The following is a 15131-nucleotide window of genomic DNA, read 5'->3' on the forward strand; positions in this document are numbered from 1 at the left end:
AATAAGAGTTGGTAGTAAACCGTGATAGGTAAATTTGTTTAAGTTCAATATTTCTTTGAGTTCTTGTTCTACTGTTTTCTTGAGTTAATTAGGTGTTCTATGTTGCATTTAAAATCAATTAGTTGAATCTTGTTAAAGAGTTTTTTCACCAATAAAAATACTAAAAAAATAATATGTGTGTTGAAGTTTGAATCATTCATCAATCCTTGTATTAATTTTGCATCTAGACTTAATAATTTTGATACATCTTATTGTACTATCCAATTGCGACTGATGGCCGTGCTCTATTATCTAAAATAACATTTTATTCAATAAATGTTATTGCTATAGCTGGTTGCTATTGCATTAGTTGCTATAGCTTCTATATATAGTCAACATAATCATACATAGATTATGTCATCCATCCATTAATTTTTATAAGTTATGTTATCTGAATTAACAATTATCTATCAGCCCCCATCAATATATTATTATTATTGATGTAGTTTTCCATGACGAAAGACTATATAATAACTTTTTTGTAGTTACAAAAGATACACTGTGTATCTTTATAAATATGAAAAAAAAACTTTTTATGTTGTAATGAGGAATGTCTTACACTCCTCTTCAGGAGGAGCTTATTTATCAGCCTGCAGATTTTATCATAAAAAGTAAGTGTTTTAAAATACAGAGTGACACAGAATAACGGGAACTTTTAAAAACGCCATAAAACATTAGTGGGAAGGGCAAAAATGATTTTGTTCAAACTAATGTAAAGTTCAAGACTTGCCATTTGATAATTATTAATAACATCCATCACTTTTTGACAATTACTTCTTTAAGATGGCTTCCTCCTGAACGAATACACTCTTGAAATCTGTGTTGACGATTCCTCATTGATCGCTGCAGCATCTGCGTTTCCTGGTCCCATGATCTGTCCATCTGCGATTTTCTGTTTGTGTAGCTATCTTAGATCAAACGTTTTCACAACTTGACCAATAACTGTGGTTGAATCATAACAGACAATTCAAATGAAATTAACAATATCCCAGCTGAAATGTTGCAGCAATCGTTCAGGAATCTCAACACAGATTTCAAGAGTGTATTCGTGCAGGAGGAAGCCATCTTAGAGAAGTAATTGTCGAAAAGTGATAGATGTTATTAATAATTCTCAAATGGCAAGTCTTGAACTTTACATTAGTTTGAATAAAATCATTTTTGCCCTTCCCACATGTCATACATGACATCAAAACCTATTCAATTTTTGAAATATTATTTTGTGAATTGGAGATCTGGTCGCGGATTTAATTATTAAATATAATTGATAAAGCGAGAAGATCTCCAATGTACAAAAATGAAACGTGTGTTTTATCACGTTTCGTGAAAGCAATATCATGGTTTTCAGCTCCATGCAATACAAACAAGAGTGTGTTGACTTTTGTTCTGTGAATCAAGGCTGCATGTGTTTTTCACATAAATAGATTTGGAATTTTTCTTTCGAGGCCCGTATTACTTTAACCGTTTGGGAAGTTAGTTGTTGAGTTAAAACATTGCTTACCTGAAGGATTCTGTCTTGAGAATTCAATGATAGGCTGTCGCAGTCCGGGCAGTTTAAACCTACATAATTGTATTTTCAGGATTTGAATCTTGTAGGGAACCAATGTTTTAACTCAACAACTAACTTCCCAAACGGTTAAAGTAATACGGGCCTCGAAAGAAAAATTCAAAATCTATTTATGTGAAAAACACATGCAGCCTTGATTTACAGACCAAAAGTCAACTCACTCTTGTTTGTATTGCATGGAGCTAAAAACCATAATATTGCTTTCACGAAACGTGATAAAACACACGTTTCATTTCTGTACATTGGAGATCTTCTCGCTTTATCAATTATATTTAATAATTAAATCCGCGACCAGATCTCCAATTCACAAAATAATATTTCAAAAATTGAATAGGTTTTGATGTCATGTATGACATGTGGGAAGGGCAAAGATGATTTTATTCAAACTAATGTAAAGTTCAAGACTTGCCATTTGAGAATTATTAATAACATCTATCACTTTTCGACAATTACTTCTCTAAGATGGCTTCCTCCTGCACGAATACACTCTGTGTTGAGATTCCTGAACGATTGCTGCAACATTTGGAGATCTTCTCGCTTTATCAATTATATTTAATAATTAAATCCGCGACCAGATCTCCAATTCACAAAATAATATTTCAAAAATTGAATTGATTTTGATGTCATGTATGACACATAATGTTTTATGGCGTTTTTAAATGTTCCCGTTATTCTGTGTCACTCTGTATTTACAAATATACACAGTGTCTAAACTACAACAAAGTCACTATTATCAATGAACATAAATTTACTCAAAATATAAATTTAATAAGCAGTGATGAATGGTTGATGAAGAAGTTTTAACTTCATGAAATATATATGATGGATGAACCCTCTGCACACAGGGACAAGAGTAACGTCCACTACATCCGGCCATTAGTGGCGGCTACTAAAACTCCAACTATTATTACTGTGAGAAAAGCCTGGTTTTCATTAGTAGAGTTAGTGGTAGAGTTCCCTGGGCAAGTACTAACTATCTTGTGAACTCTCCCAATGAAAACGTTCATGGTAGAGTACTAGTGTTTATTAGAGTAGAGTGGTATAGTATACTCTACCACTTGCCTTCCCCCACCACCGCTTCTCACTCTACTCTACCACTACTATGCTAATGAAAACAGTCTCGAGCTAGAAGAATAGAGTCGTGCCGTAGGTTATCAAGTTTGAGGCCGGTTACAGAGCTTTGGGCGACCATCGGGTGAACTTGATATCCACGTCTTTTAATCTTTCGTTTACGAAGATAATAAGCTGCAATAAAAATCTGTAAAGGCGTCAATTTTGTGAGTCAGAAAAACTTATGTATGGTCAGGATGGTGCATACGCACTGACGGTCGGTCGAGCTCTGAATGTGTAGAACTGATTCATCGATGCGTACGTTCAGGATGGTACATACGCACTGACGGTCGGTCGAGCTCTGTAACCGGCCTAAGAAGTAGCCTATTGTTGTTTATTAAAATGTGTTGATTTATTAAAAAGTATTGACATTTTAAGGTGAGTTCTGTTGACTAGACAACACACTTTACCTACTATTCCCAAATTGTAGTGAAAACAGTTAGTCGACCAAGTAAGTAGAGTAGAGTTAGCTCGGTAGAGTTTGTATGCCAGTTACTCGACCACTAACTCTACTAGTGAAAGCCAGGCTAAAGGCTTGGACGCTGCTTATGTCCCTGTGTGATGGTGTTTTACCTTTAATGGCGACTGATATAGTAGACGTCACTATTGTCCCTGTATGCAGGGGGCTTTAGGCCCGTATTACATTAGGACATTTATTTATTAATAACATTAATTTTATACATTTTTTATAAACATTTTATTATAAATTGATACATACAATATCATTCTCAATTATCAGAAGTCAGACACCAGTGATGACTGTATGTTATAGTTTATTTCAATAATATTGAAATGTCGGCATTTAAAATCAGCCCTCGTCCAACATCTTTTGACAGAGGTACTGAATGTAGGATATGAATGCCATACAGTTGGGAGGCACATCTCCCTCGGGCGTTTTGTAAAGCGCAGGAAGGGACACCATTGAGACACCAGTGGTGTCCGAGAGGCGGCCTGAGTAGGACACCAGTCGGATATCAAAGCAGAGTACAAAAGGAGTTTTATCTCTATTCTGCATCTCATTTTAGTAAGTAAAATAATATTGTAAACTTTGAATTATATAAAAAGTATGAAGATTTCTCTGTAATTGCAAACCGGTTAGTATTAATTTCTAATTGTGTTGGGGTTAATTCATAGGAAACAAAACTACGGATGATGATTTTGTTTCTTGGATAAATATATATATTTTTTTGTATTTTCATTCATTCTCAATTGAAATAGAATCAGACATCTTTCGGGAAACCTTGAGATACAACCAATAAATATAATTATAACAATTACAAATATTTACATTGAAAGCGCTTCATTATGTATAACATAAAATAAATAATTAACATATCACATAGAAATAATTATAAAACATTATAATCAATAATGGTGAAACACCTTAGATTCTAAACATAGTCAACAATGAGAAAGTTCAGTATTATTAATAATATCGTCATTTGGTTGAACTAAAGAATCAGCCTAAAAAACACATTCATCACTTAGTGATAATTGGATAGCTGATCCGTTCTTGATAAAAATAGTAAATCAGTTGACTGTTCTCTCCACATAGTGATTCAAAGTTAGTAACAAAAAATATAATAACCTTAACATTTTAAGTCTAGCTACTTAGAGAAACATACCTTCTAAACTAACATATGAAGAAAAAAATATTGTTCCAAAAATTGATAGGAGATTTTTTATCAACACGTTTGAAGTTAATAAAACATGGAACTTATCAATTATTGTAGAGATGTAGGCCTAAGCTAGATATATTTTAAAAGTTTTATAATCGTGCATTGAAATTGGGAGATTTTGACATCCTTCATAACATGAAGCAAAATTTTGAATCCAAAAGAAATATCCCCAAAAAATGATTTTTCATGCAAGAATTTCTTTAGATCAGATTCCTCCAAGTAGGCTATATTGTATGAGGAACAAAGTCCTATCAACAATGGGTGAAGCTTGTTTACAGAACTGTGTGGATTATGGAAATTTTACCATGCAAAAATTCCCTCCACTGAAATTTCCCTATCCTATTATAAGTCAGAAAAAAACCATTATTAAAAATTACTTCCATTAGAAGTTTGGCTACAACAAAGATTTCGATACTCTTGCTTCAATAATAATATTGTTGAGAACAGAGCTTAGTGGTAGATTGCCCTTAAAATCTAGAGAGTCCGTTACAATTCGCTGTCAACATTTTAGGCAGTGATAAAAGTTAGTAAAATACATAAATGTTTTAAATATAACATAAAAATAATAAAATTCAGAACTACCTCACTTAAATCTCTTATTTTACTCTACTTCCATGAGTCACCTGCAGTAGTCTCAGGATGCGAAGAGAACTTCTAGAGTACATCTTCATTACTTTACTTTTTTTAAATGTTTTAAATAAGATTTCAGTTACAAACTCACAAAAACGTTTGTAGAAACTCATAAGAAGTTTTAAATAATTTGTAAAAACCTTCAATAGTACTCTTATGAACCAGTTAGAGTCTTTCTTCTAAGAGATTGATTCTTAAAAGAAACTAAAAAAAAAACACCCATTTTGAAGGGATTTTGTGTTTCTAATGCCATTTGAATAATTTAATCTTCAATTTGAACGACGTATGGGTCAATTCCTTAATGGGTCAATTTTATTTATATATTTTTTTTCTTTATCTATGTGATTTGAGTTTGCAATGTATTTCTGTAATTTGATGTTTACCATAGGTCTCTTCAGACCTGACAAAGAAATTAAATAAATCAATCAATTCCTTATAGAATATATAATATGTACCGTACCACTTCTATATAAATTAGACTACAGGTACGGAGGAAGATATTCGTATTGAAAATTAAGAAGAGGGTGGTATAAAAGATAGAGAAAAATATAGAAAAGTAGTATTATAGTGACCAAATATGTATGTTGCAATGTTAATTTTTAACTTGAATTTGAACTATTCCCTGACAGTCTTCTCCCATCGTGAAATTTATTCTCAAATAATTCCTGTATCAAACAGATTTACTTCGAAAAACTTCTATACACAAAGATGATAAAACCTACTTGATTGTTCAATATAATATATAGCTTATCTTGATCATCGAAATTTGATCAAGCAAGCCAAAAAAATCAGCTTATAACCGATTTGATGAGAGAGTAACAATAAATAGTGTGACAACAATGTAGTACCTTAATAAAAAGTACCTAATGTTCGTTGTAAGAAAGCCAATTTCAATTGAAATCCCAAAATTATTGGTTATTCTCTTTCAAATATTTTGAGAATACATGCTGTTAATATTTTTTTTAGACGTGGTTATGAACCAATCACATTTTATACAACAGCATATTCAACAGATATGCCTGTCTTTACATACAATGAAATTAATCTGAAAATTGTTCAAAAAGTAGTTTATTGTATGTCCTTGTAGTAATGATGGAAGCGAGTTCTTTTTACAAAGGGAATCCGCACTTGTACTTCCATATGACATATGCTTTAGATTGCAAAAATAATCAGAGCCACGAAAGTTGATTTTTTGGGGTTTCTGATAACTCTTCAATCAAACTATTCTCAAACTGAATATTAACTACCACTTGATCACTGACTATCTCTCATAAAATTCATAGTTATAACAACGAAATAATATTAACAGATAGTTTCCTCTAAAGTTAACAGGTTTTTGTCAGATACAACATCATTGAAAAATATCTATCAGTATCACAATGATTCAATTTGAAAGATTCCAATTTAAAACTTCAAACTAGCCATGATAATATGACCAAACATAACAGGAGCATATTTGGAAAAAATCTCAACGTTTTTTCACCACATGAATGCATGAAATTTAATCCTGTTATTTGTAGAGACTATGAATAAAATGGAAAACCGTTATGAACCAATGATGATGAAGTTTGATTTGTTTATCTACCAACATACGGTATTCTACGTCTGTTATTTCGGTGTGATTCTGATCATCCCAAAATTTGTGAATATTTTTATTTTAAATATTGAACCTCACAATATTTAATATTATAACAATTTCAATAAATAACTTTCACTCACTCTCTGAAACATCTCACTAATCCGACTTCATTATAGCAAAATACACTGTTGATTCTCATAACACAATCATCCTAGTGACGTCAAAGTTTTGCGCAGAATTCATTATAAAAAACGTTCAATATTATTCGTTGCACATTAGAAGTTCCACTTCAGAACTGTTTTTGTCTTTTTCGTTGATAATCACTTGTCGAAATTTGGTTAACGTTGCACAAATGCTTGCTAGAACTGTAAGATTTGATTTATCCAATCCCTGAATTGTGAAATTCGTGTGTAAACACCGGGTTGATTGGGCTCAGCACAGCCAATGCCCCACGAGATCACCCCCGCCAGAACCCATCTTCTGTCTGGTCTCTGGATCACCATTGGACCACCGGAGTCACCCTGTAACAATTAAAAATCATACAATTTTAATTACAAATCATACAATTTCAATTTCAAAAATCATACAATTTCAAACTCCAGTTCACTATTAGCCAGTCTTATAGATAATATTTGAATAATATCCAATCATAAAAATGAAACCAATAAATTATAGTATCATTTTTCTAAGAACTCTTACTTTTTTAAAAAATACAGCACATTCCTTGAATAATTATTAAAACGATTTAACATTTAGGGCAGTTTGCACAGTCAGAGTTTGAACTGAATTTAATCAGCTGGTGTCTTAACTCAAAATGAACCTCATTATGAGGAAGGAGACTTGATATGGATTTAATCCAGTTTAAAATTAGATTTAGTCTAAACCGACACAGTACAAACGGCACTTTGTTTATAAGTTTTGCTTTTAGAATTAAGTTTGTATTTTGGTCCTTCAAAATTATTTCTTTAATATGTGAATATTTCCTATTTTAGTGATAATAATGTGAAATATTTCTTCTATGTTTGGTTTTGAAGCATCTAAATTTAAAATCTACTTTGTGAAAATAATTAAGGATTGAAAATTTTGTGAAGTGAACAACTACAAGACTTAACCTATTTCGGACTATGTGTAACCTTATCTAAATTTGGGGGAGGAATAGCACAAGGTTACCTTATTTTTTCTCTCCCTATCATTTTAATGATGTACGGTACTTATTGTATGAATCAATAAAAAGAATTAATAGTGTGTCGTGGCAGAGAAAACTTATACGATTGTCTTATTCTATGGTCGTGGTTTTTAAATAGTGAGAGGTGTTTTCAAAAAGGGAACTTCATTTGTTTTATTTGTATTACTAATATCATAGTATCTATAATAATGATATGATATCTAAAATAATAATATCCAATCAATATACAAAGCCCAAGCATTCAAACATTAAAAGGATAAGAGCGGAATTATTTATTTGATGTAAAACTTTTCCTCCCGAATCTTATTCTAACATGTACACATAACAAGACTAAAAAGTATTTCTTGTTCTGTGGTTAGAGGTCCTATTCGAAATGAATAACAGTAAAACAGTGAGGTGTTTCTACAGTGAAATTGCTGGGTTGAGTGACATAAATTATTATAGAAATCATATTCTAGATTAGATGATGATGCGATAGTTCTTCTATTAAGGAATAAATGGGATTAATGTCAGATGATGAAATTCAAAGTATTCATTTAAATTATCCTTGAACTTCAGCATCTTTTTGTAGACCAGGTTGAGAGTGATGATTTAAATAATGAATTTGAAATATAATTTTGAATAAAATCATGATCTAATAAATTGATTACCGTACTAACCCAGTGAATATTAGTGATATATCATGAGACAATACTATTTATTACAGCTCTCAATCGAAATTCATACACTTTTCAAAATAATTTATTTTGATTAGCGATTGAGAATGTGTTATATGCTATATGCGTATAAAATAATAAACATGTTAAATGTGCTATTAATGATACAGAAAACAGCAATCGAATTCAATTTCAAATTTATTTGTTCTCTGTACAAATTCATACATGCAAGCACATAATATCAACAAAAATTAAATTATTAACAGTACAAAAAAAATTAAAGCTCCCAAGACTAATGTCTGATCGTGAGCTTGTATTAATAAGAGAAAAAAATCAAACCAATTGAAATAGAAAATACAACAAAGCTGTTCAAAAATATTCCAAGCCAAAGAAAGTTTTTATATGAAAAGGATGACTTCAAAGTAATTCGATTACTGGGGAAGTTTAAGGCTGTGCAAAGGCTAAAAATAAACTTTCTATTCGTGATATTTTTTTACTTTTTTCGATTTGTATATCATCAAGCTATCAAAATGAAAAAGTTTTCTCAGGAAAACATTTTTTACCGATGATTACTTTTTGAGATATGAGCGCCTAAAGTTAAAATTTTTGTGACAAAACATTACAAATTCGGTAGGAGATAAATCCATGAGATTTAGAGGATAGATTCTTCATTGTATTGTTGATCTAGTAATACAATTTTTTCTGAAAATATCAATTTTTAAGATAGTTATTCAATTTACTAAAAATAACCAAAAATAACTTTTAGTTGAGTTCTTTTTGGTAAAATGAATAACTTTTCCAAAAATTGACATTTTTAGAAAATTTTTGTTTCACTAGATCAACAATACCATGAAGAATCCATCCTCTGAATCTCATGGATTTATGTCTTACCGAATTTGAAATGGTCTGTCCCAAAAATTCAAACTTCAGGCGCTCATACCTCAAAAAGTAATGATCGGAAAAAATGTTTTCCTGAGAAAACTTTTTCATTTTGATAGCTTGATGATACAAATCAAAAAACGTAGAAAAATATCACCAGTAGAAAGTTTATTTTTAGCCTTTGCACAGCCTTAATAAATTGAGAGAAAATTCAAGCACCTCTCAATTAATTAATGATGGATGGAATTTATAATCGCGGATAAATTACAGAATTTATTTGAGCCTCACCTCACAAGAATCGAAGCCTCCTTTCTTCCAACCAGCACAGATGAAAATTTCTGGAATATGTTCTATGTATCCAGCCGCTCTATACATGGTCTCACATACAGTATTGTTGATGACTGGTACTGACACTTCTTGTAGAACACTTGGAAGAGGACCATCTATAAAAAAATTCAAATTTTAATTCAAAGAACATGATTAGAACTTTTTGAATTTCAGTAGAAGCTCCTTTCATGAAAAATTACGTAGATTCAGTCTAGTAGTGATTCAATACTAGTCACTCTAGTGATTGGTTTTTGAAGAGGTAGAGTGGTCATTACCACCGTTGTCTCCATTTATGAATGAATAAATAAATAAATATTACTGTCCAAACTTCGCCTCGTTATAAAATAAAGAAGACATTCTATTTTAGTGAGTTTTTAGGATGCATAAAATGTATTAAATTTATGATACCTACATAGAAATTTTCAGAGAGGTAAAAAGAGCGTGTTGGGGTAAATCTTAGAAATAATATTTCTCAAGGAGACTTGTTTTTGAAAATATTGGAAATTCCATAACCTATTCAATTCAATTTCAATTTATTTTATTGCCAATATAGAATATTCAAGACATATTACAAACTCTTTATAATATGACATATCATTAAAAATATAAATAAATAAACATAATTATTCATACATATACTTAAATAAAATATAAAATCTAGGCATCACGAGCAAAAATAAACTCTGTGCCCGCTGGTGAGAGTTACAAAACAGTAAAAGAAAAACATAAATTTCGAAATAATGCAGAAAATTTAGATTAAATTCAACTAATAATATTACAGTAAAAACTTTAGGACAGTAGAAGAATAAACAAATATTGTGCAGAGGAAACACTATGAAATAAAAATAAAGGAAATGAAATTTAATATTAAATTGCTGTATTTAATGTAAAAATATTCTCTCTTAATCCACTCTTTCACGCTCTTTTTACTGATTTTGAAGTAATCTTTATTACCCTGCACTTCATTTACAATACTTTACAAATATACTTTAGATCTGACTTTCTCTTGTTTAATTTTGTGTCAACAGGACTCGTACCATAGAGCTGTTTCAAAGTGTTAGAATTTAGTGTGCGTTCGCCTTTAGCCTCAGACGATTGCTGAAAATACGGAATTGTCTAGGAAACCCCTTTAGTGTGAAATCTTCTTTCAACTGAAGTTATAATCAATTTTTCAATTGAGCCACCGAATACCTGAATGTAATAACACCTGTGCGTGAAATTTTCAGCTCGAAATATTCCAGTTTTATTCAAAACATAGGTTCTTTGAATAGTTGTTTTTAACTCTGTGAAATTTAATTATTTATGATACATATTTTTTTATTGAAGATTTGTTTCTTTCTTGAAGAGTAAATTGATATTTTAATAAGTGATAGTAGCTTAGCCCAGACTTTGATTTAGACTGTAGTATAAATTTGAAAAGGGATGTAATAACACCTGTGCGTGAAATCTTCGGCTCGAAATTTTCCAGTTTTATTAAAAATTTAGGTTCTTTGAATAAATTGTTTTTAATTCTGTGAAATTTAGTTATTTATGATATCTATTTTTAATTGACGATTTTTTTAGTGTAAATTGATATTTTAATAAGTAATAGTAGCTCAACCCAGATTTTGATTAGGACTGTAGTATAAATTTGAAAAGGGATGTAATAACACCTGTGCGTGAAATTTTCGGCTCGAAATATTCCAGTTTTATTCAAAATTTAGGTTTTTAAATAATTGTTATTGATTCTGTGAAATTGAGTCATTCATGATATCTATTTTTAATAAAAAATTTGTTTTTTCTTTGAAGTATAAATCGATATTTCAATAAGTGATAGTAGCTCAACCCAGATTTTGATTTGGACTGTAGTATAAACTTGAAAAGGGACAGTTTTGGGCATAAGCCTGTTTTGCCTTCTCATATAAAGTGTAATAATGAAAACACTGGAATTTTGTCAAAAATATCATTATGTATATATATTACAGCATCTCACAAGCAACAGTATATGAATCAAAGTGTAATAATTTCACATGACTAAATAAATAAATGAAATATCACTCACTTTCATAGAGACGACCCCATCCAGTAACATAAGCATTTGATCCCACAAAACTAGTGTCATCCTCGGGAACACAGATCGGTATTATGTTTGGCTGGAAAACTATTGGCTCGTAGAAACGCAACAGTGCCAAATCGTATTCGAAAGTCCGCGGGTCGAACTGTGGATGTGATGCCACTATCTGAACTCGTCTTTCCTTATAGCTGTATGGCTCTTCTTCGATTGATAGATCATGCTCACCAAGACGTAGCAGTAGGTCACTCGGAGGAACACTGCAAAAATACACATTTTCAGAAATTAATTTAATTATTCATTCACCAAAACACTTTCATAAAATCAGGTTTCCACAGAGATGTTTAGATACCGTACATATATATTAAAATGTGCTTTGCTTGCTAAAAAACTTTGGTGACTATGTATTGCAGATCCAAGCTTACCATACTTGTCGGTATATTTTCACCGTAAATAAAGACTTGCTTTTCAAAATTGCTGTTTAAACCCTTAACTTCATTTATATCTGATTGTGGTTGGTAAAAAAGAGACAAGATTGAGGCCAAGACTGTGAAAGAAGAAATAAATGAATAAATATGAAAAATAATAATAAATATGACGCCGGTCAGGACTTGATTATTTTTGTAAGTAAGTAAGTTGACAGTTTCATTTTTTGCCATGCACGACTCAATAAAATAATTTCCGGTTGACATGAGAAAATATAAATTCTAATAATAATTAATAAATAGATTTTATTACTATTAAATTTAGTAAAACTTGAAAGTGAAAAACACACTCACATTCTTTGATGTGGCGACGTCCGTTTCGTGCTGGTATAGCACATTTTCAAGCCATTTGTTGTCAATACCAGCACGAAACGGACGTCGCCACATCAAAGAATGTGTTTTTTCACTTTAAAGTTTTACAAAATTTAATAGTAAAAACAAGATGGATAACCAACAACAAATAGATTTTATTGTCGTAGACCAAAATTGCCGAGTTACTTCACCTCATAAATATTATACATAAATATTTATACTTGTGTTATTAGAGAAGTTGTTTGCAGAAATCCTTTGCGAAGAGTTATTCTTATTTATAATTTTCACTCATTCATCATATAAAAAACTATGTAATGAAAGGTATCCAAGGCATTTTTTGATCAAAACACTAGCAAACTAGCAAATATTCTGCGAAACTTGAAAATTAAATAAAATAATAGGAATGCCACATATCTATCATTCTATATGTAATATGATATCTATCATTCCATTTCAGTATTTTCATACGGCTACTTATCTATCATTAAAATAATAGGAATGCCACATATCTATCATTCTATATGTAATATGATATATATCATTCCATTTCAGTATTTTTATACGGCTAGTTGAAAGTTAAACTACAAAGAATTACTAGTCCTCGTACACTATTTCATTTATATAATTAAAATTCAAACACGACTATAGTTTCCCATGATATTGTTCCACGACTAGTTCTATAATTGAAATTCTTGTATTTTTTAAAATTTCTGGTTGGGAAGGTTCCATAAAGAGTTTGCTTAAATGAAGGAGGTTTCATAAGGAGAAACTCACAGTTCTGCTGCTTGTAACAAAAATAGTATCCAACTTTGGTGATGAAAACATCATTTGATCACTTCGATTCAAAATTCAAATTTATTTATTTCCATCTTCATACAACATGCACGATACATTATAATAGAAATTAACGATTCTAATACACAGCATGAACCATTTAATGAAAATGAAAATTTCCACCAGCAAAAGTAAAACTTGCTCGCTGGTGGGAGTCCATCCTAAAACTAAAATTAATAATTATTGAAAACTAGGAAAAATAAAAAGGAAAAGGAAAAAAAATAAGTTCAGGAAAACCTAGAAATACCATATATTCAATGCAGAAAGAAAAGAGAATACTCATTAGAAATAAAAACAAAAAAAACAACAGTTGCTACGAAATATCTTTGACCAGAGTAATTCATCAAAAACCAGATTCAAACTATATTCATACATAATATAATATCATAATTATGATAAATTGCGACACAATAAAAAACAATAGAAATACGAGAATATTGTAATCTGCTATGGTTATCTTATTCACTTAAGGTATTGACAGGAACCCTAATTCTTGGAAAAAATTATCACATATCCATTTATTCCATATTTTACTATTTTGACAATGAGCTAGAAATTCTTCAGGTACCATGTTGATTAACTTGGAGATAACATAAATAAGCTGTCTCCGAACTATACTCAGGTTGCTGTGATATACATTGTATTTTCTCACTATGTTAGGTCTGAATGAATAAGATGGCCTGTCAGATTACTCAAAGTGCTGTCTATAGTTATTAATGTATTTTATCAGAATTTTTATATATAATAGCCTCAGAGTCATGACATCAAAGTCTCTGAATACCTGCTGTGTAGGATAGTCTCTGGGTTTGCGGAGTACCGTATGGTTTTAATTAAACCTTTTTGTGTTATAAATAGACTATTTAAGTGAGAATCATTATGATAGTATTATGTGATTAGATAACATAAAATAAGAATTTGAATAAAGTCTGTTTTCCTGAATTAAGGCATTAGTTGGCTTCAATTCAAGATTGATTATATAGATTACGATATTTATCTATTTTGAGACTACAAAGTACTTAATTGATTTTATATTGGGATTCATTGTATATTAAAAAATAATTAATTATTATAGAAAGCTTAATTTGCAAGGGGACTTACTTTTCAACACAATGAGCTGCTGTTATGGCCCAATTTTCACTGAGTAAGGCTGCTCCACACTTGTGAAGGTAAGTCGAAGTTCTCCATTGGCGTAATGAGATCTGAAAATTGAAATGAATATCAGTAAACAATCACAAAACAATTCTATGAAATCAGATAACATCAAAGCATCAATGATTCAAAAATAACACAAAGACCGATTAAAAAATACATCAATTCCTTTAATATACAACTGATACTCATCTATTCCAAATTAGACTGTAGGGTAGTCGAAAATATATTATAAAAATATTATATTTTCGGAACAAAATATTTCAAATTAATAATTATTTAACAGTTTTGAGTACTAAATATAAGAAATTTTGTTATCAATTCGGATTTTAATCTTTCTAAATTCAAAATTAATAATTGTTTCAAGTGTTTGTGTTTTGTTTCAATGTGGAAATTAGTGAAGAATTGGAAAGTCGCACATAACCTTTATTTGGACAATTTATTTTATGAAATTGGGATGAAAAGAATTTTGGACTGTAGTCTGTTTCTTTGTCCTTAAGTTGATTGTAAATGATAAATAAATAAATAAAATAGGTTTAAAAAATTCAAATAAAATACAACTAATGTTGGACTATCAAAGAACATATCACATTGTCAATGTTATCGCATTTGTAAGTGGGATCCCACTGTTTTAAATATGGTTGAGTTTGTA

General features: G+C 30.5%; 1 protein-coding gene across 1 annotated transcript in view; it reads right to left on the reverse strand.

Moving 5' to 3' along the window:
- Nucleotides 1-3866: 3866 nt before the first annotated feature.
- Nucleotides 3867-15131, reverse strand: part of LOC111043245 (serine proteinase stubble) — a 90964-nt gene continuing 79699 nt past the window's right edge. The window contains exons 8-11 of the mRNA XM_039442807.1: nt 14429-14529; nt 11691-11959; nt 9611-9765; nt 3867-7122 (exon numbers count right to left, since the gene is read on the reverse strand). Of these exons, the coding sequence (XP_039298741.1) occupies nt 6961-7122; nt 9611-9765; nt 11691-11959; nt 14429-14529 (687 nt within the window). The 3' untranslated portion in view covers nt 3867-6960. The remainder of the gene's footprint in view (nt 7123-9610; nt 9766-11690; nt 11960-14428; nt 14530-15131) is intronic.

Source organism: Nilaparvata lugens, chromosome X (genome assembly GCF_014356525.2).
Source record: "Nilaparvata lugens isolate BPH chromosome X, ASM1435652v1, whole genome shotgun sequence".
In the NCBI taxonomy this organism is placed as follows: Eukaryota; Metazoa; Arthropoda; class Insecta; order Hemiptera; family Delphacidae; genus Nilaparvata; species Nilaparvata lugens.